This window comes from Telmatherina bonti (genome assembly GCF_933228915.1).
Source record: "Telmatherina bonti genome assembly, chromosome: 23".
NCBI lineage: Eukaryota > Metazoa > Chordata > Actinopteri > Atheriniformes > Telmatherinidae > Telmatherina > Telmatherina bonti.
Window position 1 is genome coordinate 9,637,817 of NC_136632.1, and position 15,039 is coordinate 9,652,855.

The following is a 15,039-nucleotide window of genomic DNA, read 5'->3' on the forward strand; positions in this document are numbered from 1 at the left end:
GACTTCAGTCTTCCTGCCGGAGCGTCCACGTCGGCGGAACTGACGTCAGGGTACGTAAAATGACACGCGACAGGGGGCGCTGCTGAGTCATAGCAACAAATTCTCAAGATACTGTAACGAACTAAACTGTAAAATGATCTCGAAAGGGTTGTATTTTTCAGAGAAAATTCCTCATAAGATAACCAGACCCCGAGGAAAACATATAAAATATATCACTGTTTCTCAAATGGGGGTAATTCAAGCCAATTCTAGGGGGTACGTAAAATGTTTTGAAAATATATATGTTTTTATGTTTGTTTGTTTTTTTAAAAAAACATCTTTAAACAAAATTATATAAATATTTAATATATTTCATTCAATGTAAGTATACATTCATAAATTGAATTTACAAATAGATTGACACCATTTCCTCTCAAAATCCCACATTCCGACGTGAATTGAACCCCATCCGTTATGTGCCAAAGCATGTTTGTCAGTCACTGTTCCCTTGACAACGCAAACAATAGAGTCCTGGTTGAAGTCTTGTAGAGATTTCCATTGTTATGCACAGTTAAAAGTTTAACAAATCAAACACAAATGACAAATTGCTTTATTTATTGTTTTTTCTTAGCTATGAAATACTTTGCAGTGGTTAGGGGGTACTTGGCTGAAAGAAATATTTTACAAGGTGTACTGTGTTCCAAAAAGGTTGAGAACCGCTGCTATATATTATGCCTGTATCAGAGTTTTAAGTGTGTCTGTGTATGTGTGTGTGTGTTTTAAGATCGAAAAAGCTTCCTAAATTTATGACCACTGATTTGATAGGTATTAAAACATTTTCTTTACAAAAATAAGTTCGTGAAGCTCTTTTCTTTTATATACACTGTAAGGTGAAGCCTGGCAAATATGGGGTGTAGTGATACAAATTGACCATCAGATGGCGACACTGTACCACGTGAGCGTTGGCAAACTTTTTAACTTTTTAATCACTTAAACTACAAACCTGTCTTTTTTCATTATGTTAATTTATGTGTTTAGGAATAAACATAGAAACCACTAATATATATCACCATCCATATAATACCCTACAGGTAAAGTCATGACTGTGACCAAAATAATAACCATACCAGTTGTGAACTCGCCCAAACATAGCATTAATCATCTATCACTCAGCAGATATTAGTTTTTCACGTAAACTCCTACTTTAATTCAGTATTTTTTAGATAAACTGGTTTGGAGATGACGTAAAAACCAGGAAAATGGCCAAGTTGTAGGAAAAAAACCCCAAAATCATCCCTTTACGTCCCTCTGGTGGTCATATCATGAAATTACAATACCATTAAAGTCTTAAACTTACTTTGCTCATTCTTGTCATGTGTGCAAGGAGAGAAACATACACTTAAAACACTTTTCTGAATGTTTTCTATAGCGATGCATTATTTTTTTATATAATAAAATACTAATACTGTTGGGGTATTTGATAGATTTCATTATAATATTGTATACAAAGAGGCAATGTTTGTAGTTACATCTGCTTTATTTGAGGAAAAATAATCCTTTATTTTGAGTAGAAAAATAAGGGACATCTGATGAACCCATACATTCACATGCATTTGCATTTGACTGTATTTCATGATTTGGCAGGTGGTTTCTACAATAATTCACAGTCAGTGTTGGATTTTCAGCAATATTTCAAACCGTAACATGAATTCACTGTGGGTTCATTTTTGAGCTTTTGAGGACGAAAAACTGAATACATTAATGAACAAACTAAAAAGGAAAGAGAAAAAAAACACATCCATAATTAAAATAAATGACACAAAACTAAGTAATTATGCAACAGAGTGAAAAGCATTTCAATTAATATTTGCTGATGTGTAAGTAAAGCCCTCTAAGAATCACAACACTTTCTCATCCAGTTTTCTCAGTTTGAAGCTGGAGTAGGCTGACCACATTAAACATTAAACTGTTTTAATTAAAGCTGCTTTAAAGTATCCATGTATAGTGCAACATTAGATCAAATAAAATGGTAAGGGAAACAAAATATTTTTCATTTTATTCACCTAAAATAACGTAGATTTCAAACGAGAATCTTTAAACAAGGCAGATGACTATTTCTGCTCGTCTTGTCCTGTTTTCATTTAAGAGGCTGTTGCCAGAGAAATATTCCTCGCTGCTTCACTGAGACAAGAGGGTTTGGAACAGTTTACTGACACGAATAAAGCATCATACAGAAGAGGACACTGCGTGAATAAAATCACAAAATGTTGGAATAAATCTTTGTGTTTAAAGCGGTTTTAAACAACAACACAATCATCATCTATTGTTTCATTTCTTTCACTTCTTCAATTAGGATATTTTCCTTCAGTTACAGAGATTTTTTCCGCTTTCCTGCTGTGATCTGCAAAACAAAAACTATGTCAACTCACGGACATTTACTGTGACAGCAACAGAATCACCGCGGTGTGTTAAGCTGTTTTCTTTTATTTGAGTGGATATTTAAAAGCAAATATTCCCTCCTGGATCAATGAATTATTGTTTACTTAATTCTTTATATTCTGAGAGTGTCCTACTTCAAAATGTTCCTTTTATTTGATTTTATTTTCTGCGTCCAATCTGCGCCAGGAGACGCGCGTTCTCCGCAGCTTTGGCGCGCAGGTTTTTGGCTTTGGCCACATCAAACAAGACGTTCATGATGTTGGTCGGGACGTCCAGGGACAAGGTGAGCCTGCTCCTGCGGTCCCCTTTGCTGCTGTTGCTGAGCATCTGCCCTCTGAGTTTCGTTCGGCTCATAAAGCGGTAGTTTGCGGGACTTAAAGTCCTTTTTTCCCGACTGGATTCAGCAGAAGAGGAGGAAGAGGAGGAGGCGAGATACTCTGCGGACTGCAGGAGGGACCCCCAGCCGTCCACGGGGGAGTAAATGGGCTCGCTGTCATCACTCCGGACCCCAACTGCCAAGTGGTCGTTGCAGAGCAGATCGGAGCGGGTCTGGTAGAGGCGCAGGCACAGGCTGGAGGTCGGTGCGCACAGGACCGAGAGCAGCAGGAGGGTCTTCAAGGACGACAGCATGCTGTGTCCTCTGGGACCAACACAGGTGACAAAGAAGGAAAAAGCGTGTGAACATAATTCTGCCCCAATAATGCATCTTATTTGAACTTTTCATGGATAAATAACTTCAGACACCGACAAAGCAAAATGTACATGTGGACAGATAATCTGTCAAAGCTTTAATTAATCTCCAAGAAAAAAAATGCAACTATAAACTTTAACTTTAAGAAAAAAAAAAAGAATTTTTACTTTTAAATGGGGAAAATTGCATCCTCATGTTTGAGTCCCTGGAAAAACGTTTGCGCGAAGAAGACGCGTAGAAACGCAAACACAAGAACACTTTTCTTACCACTCTTGTTCCTTGATAAAGAAAGCTGTGAGAGAGGGACACCAGAGCGAGAACCCGCAAAGGAAACCCAACAAGCAGGAATCTTCAAGTGGAATTCTGATTGCAAATCCCGATTAACTAAGAAGGCGTGCGGGGGTCAGCAGTGCGCACTGTCTGACCGCCGGAGTGTCTTGCGCGTCCATTCCCCCTGCAATGGTTTAGTAAGGCCCATCAAACTGCAGCCCTACGCCAGCAACAACGTCATCTCGTTGACATTTTGGTTTTGTCAGGAGCTTTTCCATTGGTTGTGGTGTAGTGATGAAATAATAATAAGCAGAGAAAAAAAAGTGTCCTCCTGGTTGTACACAGGAGGCATCACGACTGTGGACAACTTCATTTTATATGCAGCTCTAGTTTCTCAGAATGTTATCTTTTACAGCAATGAGCTTTAAATTTACAAAAATAAAACACCTGCAACGCTTGAGATTACTTCTCCAGCACCAGGGACAGCTCCCATCCATGCCTTTCATGCTGTTTCCCTCTTCTCAGCTGGACGAGTCTGCACAAGTGACCATAGTTATTAGAGTTTTATATCAATAGACATGTTAACCATTTTACTCTTTAAAAAAGCAATCAGATCTTCAATTACTGAAAAAGACCCTGGTGGTTTTAATCTTCTGCTCACAGAGACAAAGAGAGATAACATGAAACAAAATTATTTTTAAACCCCAGAAACTTTATGACTTAATTTCTAATCAAAACTAAGAGGTAGTTTCAGTGGTTAATGTAATTGGGAGTTTAAATGCAAGTTGATCAGAAAAATACATTAATTTAGTGGATTTTTATGGTGTCATAATGGGGGGAGAAAAGCTAAATCCAGTCCACTGAGGAGAAGGAAATCAGTGATCAGCATTTGAAGGGAAAAGAATCAATAAAATAAAACTCAAATCTGAAGTAGGACATGTTCAGTCGGTGTCTGTTGTTTCACTGAACCACCAACTTAATGAATACTGGATTTTGATCCATACTTTAATCAGAAGGAAAGTGGGAATAAAAGAAAGAGCCTTAATGAATAGCAGTCATATCAAGAAACAGAATTACCTCCACCCACAGGTTTTTTCTCCAAATGTTAGCAATTAATCTACAAGTGTTTTTATTAACTCTCATATTTCTTAATATTGTTTTTAAAAGCATTACATGTGTTACACTTTATGTCTTGTGAAGCATTCAAACTATTTCCATTTGATCAAACTTTCTTGAAACCCTTTTTATTGCAAATAAAATATGTCAATATTGATTCTTCAGCACATTTTATGATGTTTCTGTACTTCAACACATCTGGTTTGAATTGATGGATTATTAAATAGTTTGTGTAAAACTTCATCTTTTGATGAGAAATCTATTTATTCTGAATACAGTGTGTTGATCCTCATATAAAACCTGCAGGACAACAGTCCTCAAGCACTGAAGACATGTCTGCACCTCTCTGTCTAAGGATGTTTGGACAATAGCTGCATTTATTTTCTGTAGTTTGACATAAAAAGAGGGTTAGAGAGAGAGAGAGATTTGTCTTATTATTTGTTTGACTGTTAATTTATGCATTATCAACCTAAAACTGAGAGCAGCCTCAGTAGAGGTGCTTTCCATCTCGTCTCCATCTTGTAGGCAAGAGAAGACATTTAAAATGCTTAAAAGGTGAGAAATCAATAAAAATCAGGAACATATGAATAAAACAGGTGGCGGAAAGGATTTGAAACAGATACATAAAACGTGTCATGGGATCCCAACATCATGTCATACTTAACACAACGCTGAAACTACATCAGTCGCTGATGCCATCATTAAATCACATTTGTTCACCCAAACCACTTTCATGTCCACTCATGCAGTGTGGGCTGCAGCACAAGTCTGTTGAAGCACAAGAGCTGAAACAAGTGAATCACATCCTATGGGATCGTCTAGAACACAGGTGTTTAACTCCAGTCCTCGAGGGCCGGTATCCTGAAGGTTTTTGTTGTCTCCATGCTCCAACACACCTGACCAAAACTTAAAAACAGGTTGACAAGAAGCTGCTGGATGCATTTGATTAGAATCAGCTGCGTTGGTAGAGAGGAAAAAACAAAAACCTGCCGGATATCAGCCCTCGAGGACTGGAGTTTGACACCCCTAGTCTTGAAGAATGCAGACATCCGAGAACATGGAGATCATCCTGCTTTGTTTAACTCATAAGAACTCAGCACGATATAAATGATACATACAGTTTTGAGACATTTGGCATCACTTTATGGTACAAACTTTGCTCAAAACCCTGTGTAACCAGTGGGATTTTTGTCTTCTGCCCAGTAATGGACACCAGAAAGCAGAAGCTTACACTATAAACGTTTTGACATATCACTATAAATGGTAAATATCCCTAAAAATGTTGGTGCTTTTTTTTTTTATTTTATATTTTGTTTAAAGGACAAAATTAAATGCTCATATAAAAAAATTGGACTTATCTGACCATGATTTCATGGGTTGGGTCTTTGTGGGTTAACACTGAGTGTGCATACATGTTGTGGAAACCACCCAGAGTATGAAGAAATGAAGAGATAGACAGTATTAAACTGCATTGGGTCAAGTTCTAATGAGCAACTTCATTAATATGAATTCATGTCTTCACAGCAGCTGTAATTACATGCTGTAAAACTCAGCTCAACAAGATGTCCACCCACTCCTGCTTCTCTGTGTCACGGTTTCTGCTCTGCCCTGAAGGAGCTGCATCTTCCCTGGCTTGATAGCTGATTATATCCTCACCTATTCTGCCCTCTACTTAAACACCAGCTCTAGATCTGCCCAGTGTGAGATCGTCTGTCTTTTTCACAGCTTTCAAGCCTTGTTCATGAGAAATAAACCTGGTTGGACCCTGCCTGTCCACAACCACCGTCTTCACTACGCTCTTTTTGATGTGAACTGATCACCTGTTGCTGAACCCTGCCTGATTCTGACCCGCCTCTTGCTCACGCCTCGGATTTCTTCTGCTTGCTCGTGTCTTTTGGTGTGGACCCTGGAAACATTCATTTCTCAGCCTCTCCAGTATTTTCTCACCCCTGTTTTTGGTTCACCTGTTTTTTGTGTTCCAGATGATCAGACTAACAACACCTTCAACAGCATAATTATTTCAATAAATCTGTTTAAACTTCCTTGTTGGCTGAGTTTTGGGTCCTGGCTTCCTAAACCGGAACAATCTGGAGCTGATTTCTGAAATGGAATCACACACCCCAGTTCATCTTCATGTGTATAAAACTACGGATGCACCTTGAGGTCAGGTGGGACCTCATCTGTTCCTCCTCAGTGAGTCTTATCAGTCTGAGTTTCACCTGGTAGAAAGAAATCAAGCAAAATAAACTTCAGTCCATCTTATGGTGGAAATAAAGTTGTATATCTTATACCTCACTTATTGCCATCAGTCAAATCCTGTGAAGCCAAATATTCTCTATGAAATTTGATAGTTTCTGAGACTTTTTGCATCACTTTATGGTAGAAACTTTGCTGTAAACCATCTACTGGATCCCAGGAAGCAGATGACTGCACTACAATAATTTTGATGTTACACAGTAAAAAAAAAATGGTTAAAAGAAATCAAAAAATGTTTTGCAGTTATTAATATTTATCTGTTTCACTGAGACAAACTCTCACAACTCGAGACATCAGAGATATTAAAAGGAACAACAAGGAAATATCCGAGGTGTAAAACTACAGCTGGCAAGTTTTTATTGTTTCCAGATCTGATCCTGATTTTAAAGGCAAATTCTCATCTTCTGTTTATCATCTTGGGATAAATCCTGTGTTTCTGCTGTCTTACAGCCTGGATGATGTGTTTTTGCTTCCGGGGCGTGTTACAACTCTGTAACACGCCCCGGTGTCTAAGATGTCTAAGATGTCTTGGAGAGGTTTGTCTTTACCATGGCAACAATCACTCGTCCAATCGGAGCGTTCCTGTTTTCTGCCTGATGTGTGCTGGATGACTTATTTCATTTTGATGACCTGCTTCTTAGACTTTGTTTTTTTTTCCCCCCAATAACAAATAAATTATTTTACATCTTTTAGAGCCGTGATTTAAAAATAACTTTTCCAATTTGGAGGCAAATATCGAGCAACCCTGAAATCTTCATAAAAGTCATTCATAAAACTCCAACTTGGAGCCACAAAAAGTGCAAATATTAACATAAACATTCTGCTTTTTCATATCTTTAGATGTGATTGTTAGTTCTGCGCTGATGAATATTTCAAAGCACAGAAAGATATAAATAGTTTGTAAGAATGTTTTCAGATTTGACACTACTTTATATTTATCAATGAACAAACAAGACATAATCTGAAAAAAATATATATAAAAAATTCAACATTTCCCACAGCTCATAGCAAAATGCTTTTAAATCTCAATACATCTTGCAGATTTGTGAAGCATCTTAGCATGTGGGAGTACATCACAGCGCAGAATCGTGACTAACATGAAAGAAGCCTCAGGGGGCTTGTTCGTGAAATACTCCCATGTCAGTTTGAGGTGACTATTTTTGGTAATTAACCAGAAAATCCGTCCAATTAGACACATTACAGACTTGTTGACATGAGATTTAAACAGGAATACAACACCATCCTGAAGACCTCCACCTGTAGCAGCCTCTGCATTTAACTTGTGTTTTTCAGGAGCAACAAAAACACATCTGATGTGCAGCCCCTAAAAGAACACACACACCCACACACAGGGATCCTCTGCCACTGCTGAGATGGTCCAGTGGAGAGTCACTGGGCCCCTGATGGCTCCTCATCTGGCTCCCAGCCTGACCCATGACACCCCTGCCAAAGGAGCATATGTAGTGGTGAAGGAAGCAGCAGGAAATCAGCTTCACAGCCCGCAGGACGTAGAGCCATTGACAAAACGTAAGAGACGGATATGCAGGGAGACATCGCAAACATAGAGACTGGTTTAATTTCTCAGTAGGACACATTATACTCATACAAAGACACTACAAAGCATCAGTACAGCAAAAGACATAGATACACATGATGTGGTTAAAAAAAAAAACAATTTCTAAATGTTTCAATTGCTTTGATTTAAATTCACAAACCAGGTCTTGACACAGCTGCTTGTAAAAAAAATCCATAAATAAAAGCAATGCAAAATGCAAAACAGCAAACTTTACACAGATATATACAGACAAAGATTATCGTCACATTCATCTTTCCTCTTTGGGAATATTTTCAGCCATTTTTTTTGCCTCCAACATAATCCAAATACTGTGTCGTCAAAGCCTGATTGGAGCAGGACTTCTTTCAGTCCCTGCATCAGCTGTTGGACGGTGCATCTCTCTTGTGATCTGACTGGTTCCCTTTAGCTTTGCTCTCCATCCCACACCAAGCTTGGCACTCCTGTCTTGAGGGGAACTGGTTTTGGTTGCCACCACAGCCGCCGTACACAAATGGTCTGCATTCCCCTGACTGGGTGTGGAAGTACCAGAGCAGAATGTAGTCTGAACAGACTCCTTCTGCCAGCGGCTCCAGGCAGCGGTCTGTTACTGAAATCACATGTGACTCATATGAGAAATAAAACAATGCAGGAGTACTTTTTGCTGCAAAACTGTAAGGAATGAGGGGAGAAATCCCTCCATATGCTGCTTTACAACCCTGTTTGCCAGAATAGATGAGCCAGCTTTGTTTGAAAATCAGGGATTCTGGATATTATAGATGTCTAAAAGCTTTATTTATTGTTTTATTTTCAATTAACCAAAAGTTTATCCCACTTTCCTGACTTTCCAGACTAATAAAGACCACATGGAGTTATGACAAAATATATGAGCAGTGACCGTAAAAAGGAAATAAAAGTGATCATTTGTTCATTATCTTTTCTGGTATAGAAACACATTTGATCATCTGCTTCTTTTCACATTTTGATTTTCAGGTTAAATCGAGCAGAGCATGTCAAATATGTAATTCTGGCCTCATTTTTTTTACCCCCACACTAATTATGTGAGCTCATTACTCATAAGTGATATAAAAAGATACAGAGAGAAATGAGCTCAATAGTTTAAAAAAAAAGAAAAGAAAGAAACAAACAGAAAAAAGCATCCTCTAAACAGAGCAAGTAATTAAGGAAAATGAGAGGAAGAGGAGAAAATCTGTCTTCTTGGCCACTCACCAGGAGGCTTTGTTACGAATACCCTTCTCTTCGTCCTCTGTCCCCAGTCTCTGTCTTTGTGAGAATCTGAAGCCAGAAGCAGAGCCAATCAAACATTTTCCTGGACCAAGCAGTGACCAGGAGAGCCACTCTCTAGACCAGCAACCTAATGAAGGCCAGAGGCGTTCTGGGTCATTTTAAAGCCAAACGAGGATGCTGCAGAGCTTCCATTTGTTGACTTCTTTTCAGGCACCAATAACAAACTACAGGCTTCTGACAGAAACTTTTTAAGCTAGGAGACAAAATATTAAAAGACTGTTCACAATGTTTTCCAGAGCGAGTTTAAAGGCACATTACAGCATTTTATGGAGGCTGCAGTTTTAAACTGAAGAAGCAACATCACCTATGAACTCATTTTAATGACGAACAGTTAAAATAAACTTGCTTTTGGAGGGAAGCTCCTCGTATTGTGGCACTTAAAACATCGCTAAGCATGAAACTGTAAACACACATGGAGGAAGTTGAGGTACAAACAATGTGCGATGCCGAATTACAGTCGGATATGAAGCCTCCGCTGAGCAGATTTTACATGACTGGAGTTTAAAGTCATCAGACAGGCACACAGCTTGTGAAAACCCTCATAATCATGATGCATGGATGAAAACTTGGATGCCAACCAGCTAACACAAGTTTGACTTTAGTATGCCACATGAAGTAATCCTTTATTAGCTTCACAAAACGGGTTTTAGGTGTTTATTGGTTCCACATCCAGCAGGTAATTTCCCATCGGAGCAGAGAGCTGGTTAAAACTGTTTATGTGAAAGCAGTGCAGAGGCTAAGTGCCTCACTTTTCTGTCAGGACATGGTAAAACAGACTCATGAAGGGATGAATATTGGACAAGTGGATGGAAACATGATGGCTCTAAATGTTGTGTTAATGTTAACAAGTTGATCACATGAACTTTAAACAGATTAAAATAAAGCCCAACTTGCTTCTGATTTCCATAAAGTAATTCCACTGGTTTTATTTCTAATGGAGCATTTTAAGCTCTGAATCCTTTGAAATCACACAGGTGCTGGTCGGGACTCTGTTTTCGCCTTAGGTGGACTGTTTGACGTGCAAGCTGAGTCAGAATTATGCCAATTTAATATAGATTAGTTGATCTATGCGTCACTCGGCATCTTACTTTATGTTCGATAGAGAAACGATCATCTTTGTAACAACAGTAAAGAGGCTGGTATGAGTAGCAATTCAACCTAAACCAACACTGGACTGAGCCTGTGCATTCATTATTATCTAACATAGAATTAGCAAATTAGGGTGTAATAATTGTCATTTATAATTAATCAGGCTGACATTGACACTGGGCAATGACAGCCTCGTATTTTGATTAGCTGCCTGGCTTATTTACCTACAGCAAGAATTACAATAACTTGAGATGCAGAAAGTGATTTCTGCCTGCGGCTGTGTTCATTAATGAGCATCATGACGTGTTGGACCTGCTGGTACAAGCTCACGCCAAGTGTAACTTTCTGCACGCTCTTTCTGAAAAGTTGCTGTTTACGTATTATTAACCATGTTATACTTTTCCTTTAGTTACAGGTTTGGACTTTTCAATTAAATTCAGTTCCAATTTATTTATATTTTTAAAAAAAAAACAAAAACAGCCATTTAAAAACAGCCCTGCTGACCAAAGTGCTTCACAAAACAAAAAATACAGATAAAATTATCACAAATAGGATAAAAACAAAAAAAGTAAAAATAAAAACCTAGAATATTATAATGATAAAATCCTACTAATAAAATCGCAATGGAATTAAATAAAAGTGCCATTAAAAATAATCCAAAGTATAAAAAAGTATTAAAAAAAAACCAAGGTGTACCCCAAAATGTCAGCTTATATTAAAGGCCAGTGGAAAAAAGTTGTGTTTTAGGTCTGGACTTAAATTGACCTACAACAGACTGAGAAGACTGTCCTGATGTCTGGGTGCAGCCACAGAGAGGACCATGGCCCCCCTGGTCTGTAGCCTGGCTTTGGGAACAGACAACAAGAGCTAATCGGCTGACCTCAGGCCACTTTCTTTTAGGACTTTACAGTGGGAAGACATAAAGTCTGTACGGTATTTAGAATAAGTGTTTCCTTCTAGAGATCACAACCAGTATGTTTTTACATAACCCCCAGTGTGTCATGATGTCTGTATTTTTAGTTTTGGTTTCTTGTTTTGTATCTTTAGTTCTGGTCTTCCCTGTTTAGTTCCCTTGTTTCCTGTTTAGCTTTTGTTCCTGTTCATTAGTTTCACCTGGTCTGTTTAGTTCATTCACCACACTTGTGTCTCGTTTGCTTATCCAGTATTTACAGCCCTTGGTTTCAGTTCTGTTTGCTGGTTTATTTTGTTAGCTTCCTGCGTCAAGTTTTCTGTTAGAAATAAACGTCTACATTCAACCTTCCAGCCTCCAGATCCTGCATTTAGGTCCTCACCTCCACAACCTCCTCGTGACACAGTGTTGAGCTCATCTCTACCTTAAAGGTAGAGTATGTAAGATTTTCAATATTTTCTAAATAAATTAACTAATAAAATAACTACAATCATAATTAGATAGTTTTTTTTAAACATGTAGGTTCCAGTCTGTCCATATTTGATGTGTTATTAAATTACAAGTTTAATTAATGACGAAGACCCTTCTTAAATGTTTGCCTACCAGTAAAAAAAAAAAAGTGCTTTTTGTCATCTAATTATGATTGTAGTTATTTTATTATTTAGAAAATATTGCAAATCTTACACACTCCACCTTTAAAGATGGAGAGTTGTAGTTTGTTTGCAGTAATGTTAAACTTTTTTTAAACTTTGGACCTTTTTATGGCAGGTAACCATGGCAATATGACTCTGGCTGCATCACTGAATCCAACCAAACCACGACTAATGTTTATACACTCTTTTATGTAAACACCTCAGAGTATTATTTTCTTTATCATACTGTCACACACTGCACAACGTAAATACACAGCTGCTCCACATAGGTTTGAGCTGTGTCGTCCTTCAGCACAGTTGGTCAAAGTCAAGCCAAGGTGTATTTTTCTTACCAGTATGGTTTGATAAGATCATTTCTTCTCCAGGAGTCACAGCAGCAGGACTTGTCCTTTCCCCTTCCACAGCTTCATCCTCCTCTTCCATCCCTTTCCCCAGGAGCTCCCTAGTCACTGACATCACCTCTGCTTTTAGCTTGTTTTTACTTCCAGTCTCTGTAATTGATGCATCTGGATCCACAGACTTAACCATGAACTTGTACTCCAACCCTGCAGCGACACAAACACACACACACGAGCAGCAGATATGGATCCTGCTTGTGATGCTTGTGCTTTGTACAACTCAACATATTTAACATTCTGAGTTAGCAGAACTGTTTCACTGCATGCGTGATAATCTTTCTGTTTAAACATGCATTTTTAATGCAGCATGTCAACATTGTTAAAAAAAAAAAAAAAAAAGAAAAAAAAAAGATGTGCAGCATGGCGACACAAAGCAGAATAATCCTTTAAGTGTTTTGTACATGTAGTGGCTTCTCAGGGAGGCGTCCTTCTTAATGGCAATCTCGTGTTTGTGAATGGCTCCACTATTGCTGGCACCATGGTGCGTGTTCCTCTGAGAGAACATAACAGATGGCTCAACACACATGGGTGCCATGCTGCTGCCACAGGAGCTCTACAACAAATAGCTTCACACAAACACACACACACACACACACACACACACGTATAACCACAATATGCAGGCCTATCTAGAGGCACATGTTTATTCACTCTTGGATAAATGCAAAGAAAAGTGTAATCAGACACTCCAGAGAGGGTTCAAAATGTACAGTACAACACCCACCTCCAACGTGGGCAAGCTTACCACACTTCTCTACCACCTCCTGGTTCACAAGCTCCTTCACTTCTTCTGCCTTGCCACAGAGGGAGACAGCATCCAAGTGAGCAATTACTGCGTTTTAACTTAATCTCCATTTATGAGTGTGATTATTTTGTGTCATTAAAAACTTACTGACAGTCCAGGCTCTCCCTTTTCACCTTTGACCCCTTCAAAACCAGCTGAACCCTATTGGACAGAAAAAAACAACAAAAAAAGGAGTGTATTGTCATGTATGGATTAAAAATCATGCCAGTGCAATAAAACATATTAAACATCGAGGACCCCGACAGGTCTGCAGGCACTGAATTGTGCAGATGTTTCTATGGCCACGTTGTAGACCCATATAGGTGCATTTGACTTATTGTGGCTTGTTAAATCTCTCCATAACTCCCACTGGTTTTCTTCCACGTGTCCCAGTTTGTTAAAGTAAATTCAGTTTGGCAAGTTTAAACTTAAATCTGAACAAATCACCGATAATACGTGTGATTTATGAAAGAGTTTGAATGGAATAAAAGTGTAAAATATCTTTTCATCATATACAGTTATTTAGTTTAATGATTTCTTTTAGGATACTTATTATGAATCATTCAATTAAATTAACAAAAACAATTGCATTCTTTAAAAATGTAATTATTACATTGCAAATTGGAATTTACTGTTTCATAATTAATTATATACATAATGTATAATTATATACATTATATTATATACATAATTATCTATAAATACTTAAATAATTTTATAATTGATCATTTCCCTCAGGGGGGTTGATTGATTGCTTCTCATTCATTCAATCAACCATTTAGGCCATTTGAAGTTTTCCTCATTTTTATAATATGTCAGATTTAAATACTTTTATTAAAAATGTGTGAAAATAAACCTGCTGAAGCTAATCACCCACTGCTCTCCTGGATCCAGATGGTTATCTGAGTCTCTCCCAAAGTTGAAAACAACCTCCTCAGCCTTTGTGGTGAAGGTAATAATTCTAATCACTAAAATTATCTATAATTATTATTTAAGTTTTGAAAATTAGTTCTTTTGCTACCATATTAGTAACTTTTATCTCAAGCGTTTCTTTAAAAAATTATTGATTCATCTTCTAATCGTCCCGAGGAAATGACAGAAGCATTTTTCCACTGCTTTTTAACAATTAAAGGCTTCCATCCTTTCGTATACTTCAGATGCTGCAGAGAAGTCGACAGCTTATAAAGACAAATATGCACCTACTTATTACGTACAGTGAACTGAATTAGGTAAAGTTAGACTTCGGTGAAGTTGTACAATCAAGGAGTACGGATAGGAGAAGGATGAATCAAAGCTCAATGGATCCAGCTATAAAGAAGGTTATGAAGTTTTATGTCATTTTGTTATTTCTGTACTTTATAACCAGCAAAACAATGTCCATGCATCCATTATTATGGAGGCAACAGATTCAGGGGACACATCCACCTCCCTGGTGAGACACTAAATCTCCTCCTGGGGGATTCCAGGTTGTTCCCAGACCAGATCTGATACATGGAGCTCCCCAAGCTCCATCTTACCATCAATTGTGAACAAAATCTGGAGATACTTGAACCTCTCCACCTGAGGCAAAGACTCATTCTCAACCTGCAAAGAC

At 38.1% G+C, this 15,039-nt stretch overlaps 1 protein-coding gene across 1 annotated transcript in view; it reads right to left on the reverse strand.

The window, feature by feature from the left end:
* Nucleotides 1–2,577: 2,577 nt before the first annotated feature.
* Nucleotides 2,578–15,039, reverse strand: part of col7a1l (collagen type VII alpha 1-like) — a gene marked incomplete at both ends in the record, with an annotated part of 75,507 nt that continues 63,045 nt past the window's right edge. The window contains 8 exons of the mRNA XM_079263121.1: nt 2,578–3,107; nt 3,377–3,401; nt 8,098–8,194; nt 8,721–8,913; nt 9,534–9,599; nt 12,596–12,808; nt 13,407–13,455; nt 13,554–13,607. Of these exons, the coding sequence (XP_079119247.1) occupies nt 2,578–3,107; nt 3,377–3,401; nt 8,098–8,194; nt 8,721–8,913; nt 9,534–9,599; nt 12,596–12,808; nt 13,407–13,455; nt 13,554–13,607 (1,227 nt within the window). The remainder of the gene's footprint in view (nt 3,108–3,376; nt 3,402–8,097; nt 8,195–8,720; nt 8,914–9,533; nt 9,600–12,595; nt 12,809–13,406; nt 13,456–13,553; nt 13,608–15,039) is intronic.